Source organism: Puccinia triticina, chromosome 6A (genome assembly GCF_026914185.1).
Source record: "Puccinia triticina chromosome 6A, complete sequence".
NCBI lineage: Eukaryota > Fungi > Basidiomycota > Pucciniomycetes > Pucciniales > Pucciniaceae > Puccinia > Puccinia triticina.
The window spans coordinates 175,108-194,159 of record NC_070563.1 but is presented as its reverse complement, the minus strand read 5'-3'; the positions used below and the strand labels follow the sequence as shown (position 1 = coordinate 194,159).

Sequence of the window (19,052 nt, the reverse complement as noted above, 5' to 3'; positions counted from 1 at the left end):
ATTTAAATCAGTTCTGTGAAATTTTGGGGCACTTTGGGGCACCATAGCTAAGGTTTTGGTAATTTTCCTTCATTATAAGAAATCTGCCAAATTACAGCCACAGTAGCACATGGCTTTCCTGCTGTGAGAAAATGCCGCGCAGCTCACCATGTGCCCTCTGGAGGGTATTCTGCACGCTGTAACACTTCGGGGCGGTTTGGGCTCTGCCGTGCGGAGATATAAATTTTTCTTTATTTTTGCCATTTTTTGTGAAATTAAATGTTTGACTCCCATTCTGGATAGTGGAATTAATTTTCCGACTTCCAAAATTTCCCCGGACCAATTTTGGGTCCTGGCGACCCAGTGCGGACGTCGAAATATGGTCTTCCGGACGTCTGCAACATTTGGGAGTCGAAAAATTATTTTTTGGGAGTCAATTTTTCAACCCCCTTTTTTTAAATTCTGTCCAAGCTTCTTGGAAAAGACAATAAGCTTCATAAACAGAGCTGTCAACCTGCTATCAAATTCTCCCCTCCTCTTCACTCCATCTGCACAACTCATGCAAGACCCAACCCTGCCTTTGTGTTGAGAAACTTCAGAGTCATGGATGAACAAAAATGACCAAGGCGTTGTACATACATAGAGATAGATGCGCCACTATCGATAGATACTTCAGGATACTTCACGCTTCAAGTTACAGCAACTTAAAGCTTACACAAATAGCTCCATCAACGCGTTCCGTATATATACATATTCCCGTTGGCCAGCTGAACTTGCCCTTCGTCAACCCTGGCGTGTCGGGCGCACATTACGAGCAGCAGCTGGCAGCCCAGCCTTTAGCTGTGAAGCGATGTTAAAAGGCATGTAGGAATCCAGGATATAGCCGAGATGCACAATCTCGCCAAGTCTGGGAATCGTCAATCGTCGCTATGTAACCCAAAGTGCGCGAACCTAATATCCTTGCTGTGCCACTGCATTTACGCCAGCATTTACAACACATCGCATTTATTGGGCTCCTGGAGAACGGCGACCAACTGACACGGAAATCCGGCTGTCTCTGCTCGTATCATCCGGCTTGTGGCATGGGAGAAGAGATATGTTACGGTGGTGCGCCTTCGGAATATTTAAAGGCAAGAAGAGACTGCCTGTCTGGCCAGTTTCCCAATTTCTCCTCGTTTTGTTTCCCGATCATACCAGCAATTATTATATCTTCTTGCGTCTTACAACCTGCGCATCCCGCCCAAAGTCCAAGGTTACTATACCACTTGTGTACATCACATTTCTGAATAACTGGAATTGTCCCCAGAAATGCCGATGTTTGCCAAAGAATTATACCAATTTTTCCTCTCGAAAGAAGCATCAAAAGCTGAGTGTCAAAGCCCCGAAAGTAGAAGCCGTTCGTCATGGAAATTTCCATTTTTTATTCCTTCTTTTAGAGGTCTTTTATCTTTACATCCAAATCGTGCTAAATGTGGCGACTTCCTGATTTGACTACAGCTGTTTCGCCTGCTATGCCGCCAAGCAAAACGCCCCCGACCCGATCGAACACAGATATGCCTGGGATCAAAAAAAATGATGTTCAAGGGAGCAGGGCCGGAAGCAACGTCCGCTCCTCAACGCTGCCCACGAACCTGTATGCTTCTGGCTACGTCGAGGCCGAAATGCTTTCTCCGAAAATTACACAGGGTGCACCTCGCTTGCATAAGCGTATAATCATATGTTGTGATGGTCGGTCCATTCCTCGATTCTTCACGTCTTTCTTACACTACATAGGTCCGTCGGACTAATTCTCGCTCTGTGCAGGGACTTGGAAGAACGGACTGAATTCAGCCCCTAGTTCAGCAACAAATGTGCTGAAACTATGTGAGGAACCGGCCTCTTTCTGACAAGGACTTTTACTGTTAGAACTCTTCTTCATCCTATATACTGACTAATTTATCTTGTAGCACGCTGTATTTTTCCTGAGGATCGTCGCACTTTTCCTCCTATACCTCAAGTCGTGTTCTACCAAGCTGGCCTTGGTTAGTTTTCCACTATCAGCCACAAATTTAGGTTAATTTAATTGTCAAACATGGGTTTGTTAACTCCTGGTGCTTGTTTTGAACTCAGGAACAACGGACGATCTAGCAGTAAGCAACAAGATTTAAAAGTGTACAGCCGAATTTATGGATTCAACTGACTTAATTTTATTGAAAAGCTCGATCTAACACAAGGAGCTACTGGATCTGGTATTTTATCAAAAATCAGAGAAGCCTATGCGTTCATTGCTCAAAACTATATCCCAGGGGACGAAGTCTTGTAGGTTAAAAATACTACAGGGATTGTTTTTTCCATAAGTTTCTTTGACCTGAGAATATCCATTTGATTATAGCCTATTCGGTTTCTCTCGGGGTGCTTTTACCGCGAGGACGATCGCCAGTTTGATAGCTGATATTGGGATCTTGACAACTGCGGGTATGGCCGACTTTCATCAAGTACTTGCAGCCTACCAGGTTCGGTTGGAGGGGACCGAGCGTTCAGACACCGCCGAAAAATTCCTTGATAACTATCGCCATGGAGGACAAAAACACATGTGTCGCTTGGCTGAGGGCACTCTGAAATGCGTGGGTGTCTGGGATACCGTTGGAGCGTTAGGTCTGCGTGAGTAGGGCGTACAAGGATCACGCTTCTATCTCGAACTACGGTACTGTGCTGATCGAAGAAATTTGTTTATAATGTGCTAAAAAAAAGCTGGATTCTTTGGTGAAAGTTTTAACCTCCTTGGCTTTAGGGACACCAAGTTGAGCCACCAAATCAAGTATGCATTTCATGCCATGGGTAAGTCAACAAAAACAATAAAATTCGAGATGTCCATGTTGAGTACTTACTGGGGCGTTTCACCAAGCAGCTGTTCATGAGACACGGAAAGACTTTACTCCCACCAAATGGGTGAGGACGCCCTCGACAAGTGGTTTTAAACAATACCCGCAAGTGCTCAAGCAAGTCTGGTTCCCGGGGTCTCACAGCGATGTTGGCGGTGGATATGCAGACCACGACCTATCCGACATCACCCTCATCTGGATGGTAGTAAGTGTTTTCTGTTCAATTGGAATTGCTTATGCGATCATCTTTTCATGACAGACTGCTTGTTTTAGGCCAACTTGATGAGGTACAACTTGCTTGCAATCGATGAGCAATATCTCATGTCCTTGCCGGTACCCCAGGCTGACTGGGGAAAGCAGGCGCCCCACGAGTTAGTCTTTTTCTCATGTAATATGTACTAGGCTTAGTGTTGAATCTCCCCTTTTTGAGCGCTTTTCTTTTGCTCTACTCAGTCCTAGGCAAGGCGTGATGAGTAGAACTTTGAAAACAGTAAGGAAGTTCCCAACGGCTTGGGATGAAACTTCGATGGAAACGATCCATCCCTCGGTAGCCTGCCAAGAAACATTGGCCCCGGAGCTAGCTATGATCTTCGAAGAGAACACACCCAAGCTTTTGGAGAAGCTACTTCCATTCGAGGAGAAGATGCGTTTCCGTTGGAACTCTATGCGGAAGGAAAACGGTACCGACCCCAAACAGTTGCAGGAGTCCAACGCGCAAGGGAACATGTTATTTTCTGATTTCTTAAAAACATTCCATGGACTAGTCGACATCGGGCGCTTGAGTGTTGAAATAGTTCGAGGCCAAAGCACTGATGAGGACGCGGCCGAAAAGGTGCTGCTTGAGGAATAAGCAACCAGGCTTCCCCTGTTTCTTGTTGTTGCGTTGCTTATGTTTCTTATTGATTAAGATAGTATATGTCCGTATACCTCCAATTGTATATCCTCTGCAGAGTTCTTCCTTCTTTGTGTTTTGAAGTGGACCAATGAAATCCATGGTGATATTGACACTAAATTTATTAATTTGAAATAACTGAGAGAAACCAACAAGGCTAAGCCTATACTGAGTGAGAGCTGGTCTGGTTGGATTGGATTTTTTTCCATCAAAAAATTGTTCATCTGGATTCTGGGAGGAAGGCCTCTAGAGAGTCTACGTATAACAAAAGATCAGAGAAGGAGCCATAAAACTGTGTTCTCGGGCGGTTGCTCCTCCTCCCCGGGTGTCCTTTTGACCACCTGGAGTATTTCTATATTGCCAGTTTGTAGTGTTTTCTTGCTCCGTCAAAGACGAGAACCACACCATGGCCAATTCACAAACCAAAACATCATTCGCACATTGGTCACTCCACACCTCATCGAACCACTTTACCAACCAACTGATGAACATTTTCTATTGAACAGCACCATTTCTTGGCCCCAGAGGCTTGAGAATCCAACAATAAAATACAACCTATTGGGAAAATACACTAGAGAAGACCAAGGGTGAAAGCGCTGCGCTGCAAAAAGCGCAGCGATTTTGGGGGCTGCTTTTCTACGCTGAAAGCAGCGGCCCCGCCCGCTGCGTTACCGCTTTTTGGTTTGGGAAAAATGTGGCAACCCGCTGCTTTCAGCGGTAGCGCAGCAATTGTCCCGCTGAGCTATCTCCTGTTGGGCTGGCCGCGTAGCGGTCCCCCGCTGCGCTGCATTAAATAAACTGCGCAGAAAAACATCTAACACCAGAAAAACTGGAAAAGAGAGAAGAAATACAGGATAAATTGCAATTTAATCTTCTACCGTTTCTCAAAGGCAAGCTCTGCTTAATGTTAGTGAGAGAAATTCAGCTTGCAAGGAAATGAGAAGTACTATGGAGGGGACTTACTTCCATACTCCTGTTCCCCGCTGGTAACACAAAAACAAACAGAAAAAATAAAAGAAAAATATTTGTGACCGTCAGAAGAAGTCTGGCGGAGAATGTTGGAACAGTGAATTCTGAATAGAGGAAAGCAGAACCTCCAGTTGCCTCAAAATCCGGAGACGGGACTGTAAATCTTGAGGTCGCTGGTTTAAGGATGCCACCTGGGTCCAGTGTGGTGTGCTGTGCCTGTTGCAATGCCAAAAGCACATATGCAAAGGTATTGTGATAGTACAGTTACATACATGTGAAACCATACACAAGGATGATCCAGCTTACAAAACAGTCATTTACATACATACACCCTTTTGGTCACCACAGTGGATTTGACGGTGTGGTGGTAAATCTGGGTCGGGGAACCAAATTTACCACACGGGTTTGCAGAGGTTGCGGACTGCGGATTCCGCAGGGCTGGCCCTGAGGGTGTCTTTGAGGTGGAGCGCGGAGTTATTCTACACGGCGCGGGGGCGGCGGAGCTCAACAGCGGAACTGGACTTGACTTAAGCAGGCCGGCGCGGACTGGCTAGTAGCGGCGGTGACCGGGGGAAGCTGTGGCAGCCAAAGCGGGCGGAGCCGGGGCGGAGGCAGCATGTGGGATCCCGGAATTGTAGGCTAGACAGGGGCAAGGAAGCTAAGGCAAGAGGCATCCAACAGTGGGCAATGACGTGCAGCAAAGGTGACAGGAGATCCACATGAGAGCAGAATGGACAGAAAAAATGTGTGGTTGTGGGAGTGTGGCTTGGAGGATTGCGTGTGTGGGAGGCGGGCGGAGGAGGATAGTTTTCTTTCTCTCATGTTGTTTTTCCTTTTCTAGGGAGGAGGGGGGGAATTCTTCCCCTCTCCCATTATCTGAGGATCATGATTTTTTCAGACTTTGGGTTCATTCTGATTATTTATTCTTGTACGGATTCCTTACGTGTGGAGATTTACTTTTTACTTGTGGCAGAGCTACTTTGAATTTTACTTTACGGAGGATTTTATTGTATTTGCAGCGGCTTTCTATGTACTTGCGGCTATTTACATGTTACTTTGCTTGCTTGATTATGCTTATTGCACCCCATTACTACTTTACAGAGCGGAGCAGAGCTCTCCAGACCACTCAACTTTATCCTGGAACTATCTTGTAGCGGCAGAGTCCTGTAAATTCTATGCAGGAAGCACTTTTGTACACCACAACGGAAGAATACACAATGGAGACACAAGGATGTTGTAAGACAAAAAAGTGGTTGCAACACCCTTTTGATAAATCAGAATGGAGAAGGTGATGGGGGATTTGCAAGCTCTGCCCAACTACCAGATAACAAGACCCACCAGGGTAAGCTTTGCAAGTTGTAATCACGTGATAGGATTGGTTGGTTCAGGATGAAGTTGTTCAATCAATATGTGTGATGTATAGAGTATTAATGAGCATTGGTGATGAAGATTTGAAGAGGGGGAATTGAACTGAGGTTGGGTGAGAGATTGTCATCAATGTCAAGAGTGGGGATGGAACCTGGGGTGGCTCAGGTGAGGTGTGAAGGTGTAGGAGCACTATGCTTCAACCAGGATTGGAACCAAGGACAGGGTACTGGCACCAGGTACTTGTTATATTGATGATGAGAAAAATGTGTTAGACTTTTTATTGCACTTCATGTAAGGGTAATAATATGAAATTGTAGGTAGTATATAATTTGGTGTGATGTGGGGGGAATTGCCAGCATGAGGAACAAATGGCTGGAGAGAGGCCTCATTTTATACCCGTGGGTGAGGGATTTTAGCTCCAGGGGAACAGGCTTGGTGGGCTAAATAGCTAATGGGGTACATCCCTACATAGGGTTGTCGGCGCCACCTTTTCAAAAGGGGTGCGCCTTGGGGCGCCTGCTGAGCGCCCGAAGGATGGCGCCTTTGGCTGGCGGCGCCCCGGCAAGCTTGGTGCCACCTATTTTCAACTATTAAGTTGAATTACATATTAAACGACAATGTACATGAAATTTCATTACATTTTGTGCCGCAAAAATGAGAAAAACAGGTGCAAGAAGTATTTGTTGCACCATTGCTACAGGCATGAATATTTCTTCCCTAAGCTGGTACATCTTGTCACATTCCTGTGGCAGGCGCCGCCGTTGCAACATTCTCTCAAAGTGGGTTCCTGGGTGACTCACCCTATTTTCACGGGTAAGAGGTGCGCGCCGACCCCAGTTCTTGAGATTCTCGGGGCCCCGGGTGCACACCCCGGGGGGGCGCACCTCGGCGCGCCTCACCCCATGGCGCCGACAACCCTATCCCTACAACATATAGTTTGGCAGGAGCACAGCCTCATAGGGACCTACCTTAAAGAAATAGGGTGCTAACTAAAGATGGCAATCAGTACCCGGGTACTCTCTGCGTGTCCGGGTACCGCCCGCGTTTTTTGCTCAAATCAGACACCCGTACCCGTACTTGGTACCCACGGCGGCGGTACCCGGGTCTTTTTGGCAGGTACCGGTGGTACTTTTCCTTATTTATTGCAGCTTTTGTATATTTCATGCCTTGATACAATGAAAAAAAAATTGAAGAGGGAGATTACAATATTTCTATCACTTCCTCCTTGCCTTTCCCCTTTTGCGACATTATTTTCCTCCTCTTTTTGACTTCGATGCCTTTGTTCCACTTGTTGAGCAAACCTGTTTTTATTTTGTTATTCTTAGAGTAGAAAGAGACCGCCATTCCCCTGCTCACCAACTTTGCACTAAGCCGGTGCCTCTTGCTTGTGACATAATCTCGCCCAAAGCAAAATGCCCGCACAGCGGTACCCGCCTGAAAATCTCACAAAAACAGACACCTGTACCCGTACTTGGCACCCGCGGCGGCGGTAATGGCCAACCTGATGAGTACCCGCCGGCGGGTGCTGGGTACCTGTTTGCCATCTTTAGTCTAGGATGAGTGGTGTGCACCTGACCCTTGTGTCCGACACACGTCCACTGCTAAGACAACAACAACCAACGGAAAACCACCAGAAAAACCAACACAACAAATGTGGAACATTCTGCAACCAAACCACAACCAGAGAACCAAACACCCAAAGCAGAGGTATTCCGCAGAACAGAGGAACAATAGAAACAACAAGCAGAGTAATAGAAACAAGAGAAACATATCCTGGGAAAAGAACCAAAATGAAAGAGCCAAAAGAATGTAATGAGACCAAACCTGAATTGGCGGAGGTGGAGTCTAAACCTTGAATATCCTGGCAAGGGCAGAGGCAGGGTTTGAGATCCCAATCCTGAAATGTCTTGAGTGTGGGTCCGCCAGCCCTACACCAAATCCTTCATTCTGCCGTGTGTATCAGTTTGACTACCACAATGCCAACATTTCTTGAGCAATTGGCATCTCCGGCGTCATACACCTGCAGACTTGGCGTATGGGAGTTCTCACGCCATGCTTTTTGGTGTTGTCAAGTTGCACGCCATTCAGATATGGAGTGCCCGCCTTGAGCATTTTTGGTGTGCTCCAAGTAAATTTTTGGTGTGCCTTTAGGCTGACCCTAAGTTTAAGAAATATGTCAAAAACTATGAGGCCCTCCAAGACCCTCCCAATCCAACAAAAGCAGGATCCAGATTTATCAAAGCTGCAAGTGCCCTTGCAAAAAAAGCTGCTGTGCAGGCTATTTATGGCCAAATTTCACCAAATAAATACCAGAAGATTCCCAACATGGGCGGCTACAACCCTGCCAGCTGGCTTTTTAAAAGGAGTTGTGGTGTACTAGTCATTCCGTGTTGAGTTTATTTTGCCTGGCTTTCAGGCCAAAATTCTGACACTGCTAGCATATTTGGCTGGGATGAAGTCATCCCAGTTTAACTGGGATGCACTCAACCAATTTAAAATGGGCTGATCTTGACCAATGAAATACAAATCCAAGGACCTTGGATTTATATTTCATCAGTTGAGATCAACCAAGTTTAAATTGGTTGAGTTCATCCCAGTTTAACTGGGATAACCTTAACCCAGCTAATTATGCTGGCAGTGTGATGTCCTCACGCCACAAGCAACGCTGGGCCGCTACACTACGCTACAGGGCCACTTAGCGTTAGCGTAGCGGCGCTAAGAGGAGCCCTATTTTCCTGTAGTGTTAGCGGGTTCTTACGCCACTAACACCAAGCTGTAGTACAGCTTTTTTTTCCTGCGCTAACGCTAAAAAAAGTGTTAGCGCAGAAAAAAATCCGCTACGCTAACAGTTAGCGTAGCGGGATAGGCGCTACCGGATTTTTGCTCCCCCAGTAGCGTAGCGTCATAAATTCCCTCTGTGCTAGGGCGGCAGAAACTGGGCAGAAACAACATGCCAGTTTTTTCCTGTATTTGCGTGACTGCAGGAAAAAAATAGAGTTTTGTTTCTTCCCAGTTTCATCTATGCAGTTGCGTGGGGACAAAATTGGGCTGTTTCTGCCCAGTTTTTTCCTCAGGCGGCGCTGGTGTACACAAAATCTACGCTAAAAGCAACACTGGGTCAGCTACGCTAACAATAGCTGTAGCGCAGCGTAGTGTTAGCTTTTTCAGCTACGCTACACCAAAGTTACTGTTAGCGCTCAAAATTGGCAGCTAACGCTTTTTTTTTCAAAAAAAAAAAAAAAAAACGTTAGCGTAGTGTTAGCTGACAAGAGGAGAAGGAAGTTAACGCTTAAAAAAATTGTTGTTTTCTGAATGTTAGCGGTGTTAGCGACTCAGAAAGTTACGCTATGTATCAGCTACGCTATATATCAGCTACGCTGAGTATTAGCATAGTGATTATATCAGCTATGCTGAGTATTAGCCTAGCAATTATATCAGCTACGCTAAGTATTAGCGTAACTTTTGCTAAATCTGAGCGTAACTTGCGCTAAATCTTAGTGTAACTTGCACTAACTCTCAGTGAAACTTAGATAGGCAAATCTACCCAATCAATATTTTCAGGATACCAAACATGAAACCGGCACAATCAATTACTTGAAAAAAAATATTCAAAAAAAAACAAGTAATTGGGTGTGCAGGGGAGTAAATATGAACATAGAAAGGGAATTTTTTTGTGGGTGGGGGATATGGAAAAAGATGAAATAAGACTAATCGCAACATCAATTGATTTTTGTTTTAATATTTTACATAATTTTTTTAACTTTTTATGTGATCGTTTTTGGTAGGTAAGAAAAACTTGATTCAGAGGTGCAAAGCAGCAAGAAAAAATATTTGAAAAAGATTACTTTTGTTTTTCACAAAATTCGGTATAAGCAGAAACGATACTTTGGGCTTTGGAAAACTTTCCTGTAACTTGTATGCCTTCTTTGAGCCACAGATGACTACTAACGCATCGCTCAATAGTACAGGGTATTAAGCTACCTCACCCACTTGAGCAGACATCGGCAGCGGAAGAAAATATACGCTCAGCCGCACATGAAGATGCTGAGCAAGCTAGGTAGTCCTTCGCCAAGGATGCAAGAACAGGATAAGTTGATGAATGATCCTGTAGGTTATGAAACATGAGTGTCATTTCCAAATTGAAATGAGTTTATTACAAAAAACACACCTTCCACCATACCAACAGCGCTTTTGGATCTTTTGCCCTCGGTCCCGGTAGCCAATCCATGTTTTTGATGTAAACTTCAAGCTCTTTACTTTCTTCGACAGCTGAAGCGCTGAACAACTCAAAGATATCATCTTGATCAACAGTTGGATTCATTTTCTTTGAGTTGTTTTCATCTTCAGCTTTCTGTTTTTGTAGCATACTGTCTCGCTTGAAAAAGTGTCGCTCCAATAATTTCTTTGCCTCGTCAGCTTTTTCAGGCCAGCAATGCGTAAAAAGATTCAAGCGAAATGTTGGATGGAGAATCGTTGCCATGACAAGAGTTTCACATTCAAGCGCCTCGTCCTGGTAGGTCTTGAGCTTTTCAATCATTTTAATATACATCGGATGTAACGCATCTCCTCGGTCGGATCCTTCCTCTTTCTTTTTCAAATCGCTAATTGTTTGATAATAATTTGGCAACACAAATGCACCTGTAGGCCCATCACCCTCCATCAATTTGGTGAGACGGTTGAAAGGCTGATAAAAAAAATAAGCTTCTTGAACAAAGTCATATATACGTCTTTTGAAATTTTTTTTCTCACTTCTAACTCCTCGTTTAATTCTTTAATCATCAACCATTCTTTATTTGAGAACTGAATTTCCTTAAAGTGACCAAACTTCTTGCGATTTTCTTTACGACTGGATTTGGAAATTTGATCTTGGTATTTAACATACTCATCGTGGAGCATTGAATTGATAACCTACAGTCAAAGCTATCAGTGATAAATTTTAATTGTAAAGCTAATTGAAGCGCAAATACTTACTTCTCTTGCCTCATAGGCACGCTGTCGGCTTTGATATTTTATGTTCCAGCGAATTCTGTAGCCTGCAATCAGACCCTTCAGGTTTTTTCCTGCTGCACGACGGTCAAATTCCTGTCTCCATACACACGAGCCAGTTATCTTTTTGACTACAAAGTCCAACTATTTTCTTATAGTTCAGTCAGTACGCAAAAAATAAAAGAAAAATACAAGATAGAAGATCGTAAACCTACTGCTTTAGTCAAATCATGCAACTCACTAGACTCATTCCTGTTTGTAGCAGATTTACTCTTATTTCCAGCATTCCTACTTCTTCTCGCCTTATCTTCTCTCTCAACCGGTTCAGAATATTCATCGTCCTCTACCACATCATCGTCCTCTACCACGTCATCCTCATCCTCGTTATAAATATCGCTATCCGTATTGTCACCAGCATCGCTTTCCTCTACCAATCCATCTGCAGCATCTTCATCCTCCTCTTCCAAGATTTGCTCCAGATTATCTGAGTAGGGGAAAGCGCCAAGAAAAGATTTCTTGATCTTTGGTGGTGGTGGGGCTTCAATACCTAATTCGTTCAAACCAGCATTAACAACCAATGCCATCTTGTGGCAAAAGCACTTAATGTGCATCGTATTGTAGTCCCATTCGATTTCGTCGGTTCCTTCAAGGAGACGCAATTGGGAGTGCATTGTTGAAGCCATTGTACCGTTGTTTGAGCCCGAATCTGTAGTCTGGCATAGCATGTATTTACAAGAAAAAGAAAACCAATTAGATTTTGGATATCTACCGTATAAGCAAGAAAACTTATCTTTCCCTGAAGTTGATGCTTCTTCAAAACGTTGATTACTGGCTCAGCCAACAAGCTCCCTCTGTGGTGACAAGCAACAAGTTTTAGACTCAGATGGAGTACGTTGTAGTTCCAATCGTTATCAACAAAAGAAACTGAAGCGCCGATAAATCCAAAACGGTTCCCTTTGGTTGTCCAAACATCATGTATAAGATTGAACTTGCTGTTGGTATCCTGATGATTGATAAATCATTTCAACAAGATAAGTCAGTAATTCTCCCAAAAAAATCAAATTAAATTACACACTTTTACACGTTTGATCATTGCAGCTTGTAAGTCCAAGTACACTGTTCTAGCCGAATCGGCCGCCCATCTTTGCTTAAACAAGTTGGCACCGGCTTGACAGTAGTGAAATGCTGCTCGCAGATAAGCGTCCTCAACTCGAGTCCAAGGGATTGCTTGACGTAACAACCACAGAGATAAGATCTGATTGAGTACAACATTATTGAACTTTTCAACTGGGGCGAAATGGTGAGTGATTGTTCCAGGTTTTCCACCAGCCTTTTTCAGTCTGTCTTCTTCAAGCGTGGTCGGAGGCAGCTTGGCACCAGCAGCAATAGCATCACGACGTTTTGGGCATCCTTCCGAAATCCTTCCACCCTGACAAGACCCATCACGATGCGCACAAAGATTTGAAAAGCTGCTTTGAGAAACTCGCACTTCTTTTTTACACCATTTACAGCTGTATGTCTGTGGTGGTTTATCAGAAGGCTTCAAATAAAAAAGAAAGATGATGAGTTATAGCATCATTCATAAAAAAAATTTCTTAGGACTTACATCATCCTTGCGACGGAATGGATCAGAAAAAAAATCCTTGGCATCATCAAACTCAGGGTTGCGCCTTTTCCGTTTTGGTTGTGCCTTTGAATTTTCTTCATCGGAGTCTTGGATATAATCAGTAGCCTGGGAAGATTGAGCTTTGGAGTTGGCAGGATTTCTTTGAGAGCAACTTGAATTGTTTGGTTTCTTTCCGTTTTGTTTGGTGGCAATAGGTGTGTCTTGGGAGATCGAATCTGAATCAAACTCTGAGGGTGCCTTTCGTTTTCTGGGTTGAGTTGTACTTGATTCTGTGGCAGTTCTATTGGACAAAAGGGGCTGGGTGATTGAACGACGTGAATCTGGTGAAGGGTTGATCATTCCAGATCTCCTGATAGGGGTGGTGACTCTTGAGGATCGACGAACTTGACCCTCGGAAGCATCGCTTGTGTATCCAGCTTGTTTGGTAGATTGAGCTGGCATGAATTTTCAGAACGGAGTGATGGTTTTAAGAAAAAGTAGGACTTGGAGGAGCTGAATTTGTTTGTGGTGAATGGTATGTATTGGACAGCAAACAACTTGCGAGTTTGGGAAAAAAATGTATGCAAGAGAACTCTGCATAGCTTGGACTGACCGGTGACCCGTAGTTTTTTGCGGGCGCTCAAATTAATATCTGTGACCCACACCAGAAAATATAGTCTGATCTGAAGGCTCAATTTCACCTCACAGCCATGTATCTGTTTGCATGGCTCAAACCAATGCTTTATTTAATTCCAAATGTGCACTCTTCTCATTAATCTTTTGCTGGTCCATTGATATGAATTCTTGATTATAATTCTTCTATAAATTATGTGGTTATTGTAACTGGCCTTCCTAGCTTAGTCTAATCTATCATGATTCTATTGCAAAGATATTTTGAAAGTAAATTTTCTTTGAAACTTTTAGAATTTTAAGATTCAATTTCTGTGCACACACATTCAACAAATCAAACCTCTGGCAGTTAAAACTTGATTTCTTGGCTAATTCATATGCTACTATTTATTGAATGAAAATGGTCTTTTGAATTCATGTTCTGATTGATATGAATAAAATCCACTATGTATGAATATTCATTCTAATATTTCTGAGTTTCACTATGCTCTATCCAGTCAATTCAGATCAATTCAAGTCCTGAATCTAGTTGTTTGATTGTATATCCTTTGTAATCATGATAATTACTAGTTTTTAAGAGTTAATTGCTTAGATGGCTATTTGTATGCTAATAGAGGTCATGGCTGCTTTTACGCCACATTCTCATTTGTGTACTATTTCATTGAATCAATTCCAACTCAGAAAACATGCAAAATCAAGGCTCTCTCTCATAACTCAAGTCACCCTTTTCCTGAATTGTTGATACATATATATTTTCTTGAGGCTCAAATTGTGTTGAAAGAGGATTTTGTAATTAAATCAGAACATGGTTGGGGATAACAAGTGTAAAATCTTAGAAAGAGAAGAAAAGCGTAAAGTAAAACAAAATTGTGACTGAAGTAGCTATTAAAGTACTTCTACCCATACTACAAAACATAAAAAAAAAATGATTGCCAAAATAATGGGCTATGCTAGTGTAAAAACCCTTCATATATTTATCACAAGTATGTGCTAAAGCAGAGTTTATTTGTATGGACATTCCAAGACGAGTAAATTGAGAGCTCTTAGAGTGAGGCATAGTGCAGTGAGTATATTTATTCGCTTGCCATATCATCTTGACAATCCCATGCTGATGATCAAAATCAATACCAATACGGTGATCAGGGAAAATAAAAGGCCCCGATTTGATGTCATACTTGGAAGAGTCTACTAAAGTGTAATCAGAAGTGCGAGTTGGAAGAAACAAGACAAAAGCAAATTGAGATATATCCTCGGTGTCTTTGTGCAGAGGATTAAAAAAACCATTGGTAGTAAACGTAATATGAGGAGTGCAGGTAGACTCTTGTGGAAGTTCACCGTAAGCAAGGTCTGGAAAGGAGGGGATATTATACTTCTTCATGAGGTCTTGATTGTCTTGGAATGGAGTGTGAGCAAGATCCTTGAAGAGATTTCCGATTATTTGACCAACTTTAGAAGACTTGACGTAATGTTCATCAAAGGCCTGCATTTCAGTTTCGTTGAATGCCTTGATGTATCGGCCTACAATCTGGTCCTCATCATATGACTTCCTCCAGCCAATGGCCCACATGAGACCACCCCAAACTCGAGAACAAGAGTGAACACCATTGATAAAACGTTTAGACTTATGAAGAAAATTGGAAACGTAGTTGAGATCTTCGATTTGAGAACTAGTGAGCTCTTCGACGGGTGTGAATTCGACAATGGCTATCACAGACTTTTTGTCAAGAGGATCCTTGATCACGTTGAGTCCGGAGGTGAGAAATCGGTATGATCTGACTTGTTTGTGTGCGGATGCGATTTTGGCGGCAGTTGGAATACGGGTTGGTTTGTCATTGACCCAAGGGATGTTTGGATAGAGGTTGTGAGGTTCGTATTTGACCCAATGCCAAATCACGGACCCGTCCTTCCACTCAAGTTGTTCCTGCATCAAAGCGTTGTTTTCCCTTGATCGCTTTGCCTTATTTCTTTGGCAAGATGCTTTACTGCTCTTATTTTTATGACTAGAAGAATAATTTCAAGTCCCCGGGAGAATGTCCGCCCGAGATCAATCATTTCATCAACATAGTCATTATAATAATTTGCAAGACAGTCAACCAACAAAGAAAAAGGCAAAAGTGACAAGAGAAATATCGATCAGTATCAATGTCCCTCTGAATAGATGTGAGTCCATACCTTTTCTTTTTTCCCATGATGACACACTCCAATGATCTCGCTGTTTGATACTGTTACCAAGTGAAATTGGAGTGGTAAGCACCACGCTCTTGTGAAGAAATTTATTGAATTTGTGAACAGCCCAAAGGCTTGACTTACGTCTGGAAGTTGATTAATTGGCTGCTTAGTCGTTGCAGAGCGTCTGAAAGGATTGGCGGGGTTTCTGAATGGGTTGGGGGCGTCTTAACGGGTGGGCGAGCGTCTGAGCGGGTCGGCGACCGTCTGAGCGGGTCGGTGAGCGTCTGAGCCGGTCGGCGAGCGTCTGAGCGGATCGGCGCGCGTCTGAATGGGTCGGGGGCGTCTGAACGGGTCGGCGAGCGTTTAAACGGGTCGGCGAGCGTCTGAATGGGCCGGTGTGAGTCTGAACGTATTGGTGGAGCATTTAAAAAGGTGTGGTGTCAACAACAAGGAACACGATCGCAGAGCTGCAAAGAGGAAAAATAGCAGCGAGGAGGGTTGGCATACCTCTTGAAGTCAATTGGGGTTAGCGGGCGTCTGAACGGGTTGGAGGACGTCTAAACAGGTCGGAGGGCGTCTGAACGGGTCGGCAGGCGTCTGAAAGGGTGGGTGGGGCTTCTGAAAGGGTCGGTGGAGTGTCTAAAAGGTTGGCGGGGTGTCAGCAAGCAGAAACAGGCAACCCTAGAGCTGCAATGGGCAAATGAGCAGCGCGGATGGTCGGCTTACCTCTTGATCAAGTAAGCTGGACGGTTGCTCGGCGCTTGCGCAGATTTTGTAAGCCTATCGGCAGGGTGTCACCAAGGGGCATGCAAGCGATTCAACTTCCAAGAGAGAACGTACCTTTGTAAATCAATTGGTCGGTTTCTGCGTGCTTCCCAGGCGTCTAAACAAATCGGAAGCGCACACCATCAGCATTAAGAGAAAGGTGCAATTTCCAATGCAGTTCACAGGGTTGACTTACCTCTGTGAGTCAATCGGTTAGGCGCTGGGCACGTAAAGAGTGTCAGTACCAATGATCAGGTTGTCAGAAAGCAGAAAAAGGCCCCTTGGCAGCTCTGCAAGTTGCAAAGGGGCACAAGGGCAGTTCGGAGGTTGGCTTACTTTTTTAATTTAATTGCTCGGCTGCTGGGCACTCAAAAAGCGTCTGAACAGTTGCGAGGTCGTGAAGTGATAGTAGAGCAGTGAGCATTTGAGGGGAAAAGATGCTATAGGGGCTTGGGATTGGTGAATAAATACTAATTTGTGGATTGCGCTGAGCAGTGAGCGCATATGTAAGAGTTGATTGAAAGGGGCAATGCGAAAAGAGCCAAGAGGTGTATTTGGATACCAACTCTGAAACGGGTCTGGGAACATGCCACGGCAGCCCAAGCATCCACGGGGTTGCATACAATAATACCAGATGAGAGCGTATGGATAACCCATTCTCACGGCCGCTGTAAACTCAGGCCTAGCGCAGTGGTAAACACGTGCAATATCCCGGTCCTGTATCAGGCACTCGTGTGGGTTCGATCCCCAAAAGGGACTGAGCTGCCCTAGTTTGGCGTGCTTTTATTTCATTCTGCACGGATCCCATCTCCTGTCACACAGCGTAGCGCAGCGGGAAAAGCTGCACGTTACGCTAACTGTTAGCGTAAACCCAGCTACGCTGTTTAGCAATTAAAAGGTTGTTAGCAATGATTAAACTACGCTGTGTAGGGATCACAAACGTGTTAGCGGTGAGAAAACTACGCTGACAGCTATTTTAGCGATGATTAGTCCAAGCTAGCGCAAGAAAAAATTGAGAGGCAAAATGATTCCGCTACGCTGCTGTTAGTTTAACTGAAATTAACTGTAACTAACACTATGGAGATCTTGGGTGACAATCTTGTCGCTACGCTGAGGATTATCAGGCAAATAGCGTAGCTTAGCGTAGCGACCCAGTGTTGCTAAAAGTTAGTTTAGCTTTCTTCTAAGCTAACGCCGCTACGTTAACGCTATCCAGACAAAATTGTAGTGGTAGCGCTCTTAAAAAAACAACTGCTAAGGCTACGCTAGCGCTACACAAGCCTACACAAGTGCTTTTTTCTATCTTAGTAGTGTTAGCGGGAAAATCCGGCCGCAAACACTACGCTACGCTAGCGCTAATGTTTAGCATGGCTGGCCCACTATTGCCACAAGTTCGACTTTACACATAGCCCCTCCGTTGGTAAGCGTCCCTTCGGGACGCGGGGTCGGCCCCCCCCTCCGACCCTCCAATCAAGAGTTAAGCTAGAGATCACACTAACTTATCAAAGTCCCTCCCTATGCGGGAGGTCGGAGTTCGGAGTTTGGGTGGTGGTACGGGGGGTATCTCATTTGGGTGGAGCTTAAGTTTGGCTGGTGGCGAAGCCACCCCTCCCGCAGGGAGGGACTTCGGCCTCGAACTTAGCTAAGTCCCTCGATCGGAGGCGCGCGAGTGCTGTCGCAAAGCGACCCTCCGAAGGAGGGACTTATGCCCTACCTCGCAAATGAGTAGGCAGCAGATTTCTGTTTTCAGCCTTTTTTGCTTGTCCCTCCGTTGAGGCTACGCAAGGACAGCTAGGGCCAAGTCAGCTGCTTCAAGAAATAGCCAAGAAGCATGGCTCTCTGCTGGTATCTTTCTTTTACCTGTAACACATGAGCTTGATTTTTAAACAAAATAAATAAGAGCTGCTAGGTTTTGACAGGTGTCAAAAGTATGGCTTTGACCAAGGCCTGTTTGAACAATGCCCTCCCAAAACCCATGAACTCCTTTTTGTTTCATTTGGGATTCAAGAGTGTTTTTGGCGGGATCCAACCTCAGGAAGGTGGAAAGTGAAAGGGCAGATGTAGGCGGACAAATTTGTCTGCTCAGATTTTCAATGGCTTTTACTTGAGTCGAGATATCAAGAGTTGAAGATTTTGAAAATTTTCCCCGTCCAAATGGGATTTCTGCTGCCTACTGTTTTGCGAGGTAGGGCGTAAGTCCCTCCTTTGGAGGGTTGCTCCGCAACAGCGCTTGCGCGCCTCCAATTGAGGGACTTAGCTAAGTTCGCTTAGGCCTAATGTGGGGGTCGTGGCGCGTAGGCCACCCACCAAAAAGTGACGGATATGTAGTCTTTGTATTTTGCAGCCTGTAGTTTCAATGCTGGCCATTCCAGCTACCGGAACTTAGAAGCTCCTCCATGGCGCCGATTTTTAGAGCTCTCCCCCCCATCAATCATCCCACCGGACTATTTTTGGTGGATTTTTGAAATGAGTCAAGGCAAGCCAGAACAACCCTCATCTGGCGCGGTGCTTGAGTCCGGGGGTCCGAGCACATCCAGTTTTTGTTTGGCTTCTTCATCATTTCTTTTTTGTTTGACAAGTTGCATCAGAATTCTGTGCAGACGGAACGATAGCCAAGATTCCAGGGTATCTATTGATGCCCAAGACCTCATATGTAGCTCACAAACCAAGTGAGCTACAGCCTGTGTAAGTTGAACCACCCATTCCCGCAATGGCCTACGTGCCACAACCCCCACTTTAGTCCTAAGTCCCTTCCTGCGGTCGGTGGCACTTTTTTCACCACTCAGCCCCGCATAGGGGGGACTTTGTTAAGTTAGGAGATCACACG

General features: G+C 44.6%; 3 protein-coding genes across 3 annotated transcripts; 1 reads left to right on the top strand and 2 right to left on the bottom strand.

The window, feature by feature from the left end:
• Positions 1-1,287: 1,287 nt before the first annotated feature.
• On the top strand, positions 1,288-3,690 carry PtA15_6A19 (uncharacterized protein; the record flags this gene model as incomplete). Its single annotated transcript, XM_053169879.1, has 11 exons — positions 1,288-1,375; positions 1,477-1,707; positions 1,783-1,842; positions 1,926-2,000; positions 2,089-2,108; positions 2,177-2,277; positions 2,351-2,619; positions 2,710-2,796; positions 2,867-3,045; positions 3,114-3,211; positions 3,294-3,690. 11 exons carry the CDS (start codon positions 1,288-1,290, stop codon positions 3,688-3,690), a joined length of 1,605 nt encoding a protein of 534 aa, XP_053020946.1.
• A 7,611-nt stretch (positions 3,691-11,301) lies between these two features.
• PtA15_6A18 (uncharacterized protein) lies at positions 11,302-13,123 on the bottom strand (the record flags this gene model as incomplete). Its single annotated transcript, XM_053169868.1, has 4 exons — positions 11,302-11,307; positions 11,376-11,539; positions 12,565-12,595; positions 12,662-13,123. 4 exons carry the CDS (start codon positions 13,121-13,123, stop codon positions 11,302-11,304), a joined length of 663 nt encoding a protein of 220 aa, XP_053020945.1.
• A 1,000-nt stretch (positions 13,124-14,123) lies between these two features.
• PtA15_6A17 (uncharacterized protein) lies at positions 14,124-16,649 on the bottom strand (the record flags this gene model as incomplete). Its single annotated transcript, XM_053169857.1, has 4 exons — positions 14,124-15,255; positions 15,602-15,863; positions 16,301-16,343; positions 16,611-16,649. 4 exons carry the CDS (start codon positions 16,647-16,649, stop codon positions 14,124-14,126), a joined length of 1,476 nt encoding a protein of 491 aa, XP_053020944.1.
• Positions 16,650-19,052: the final 2,403 nt, after the last annotated feature.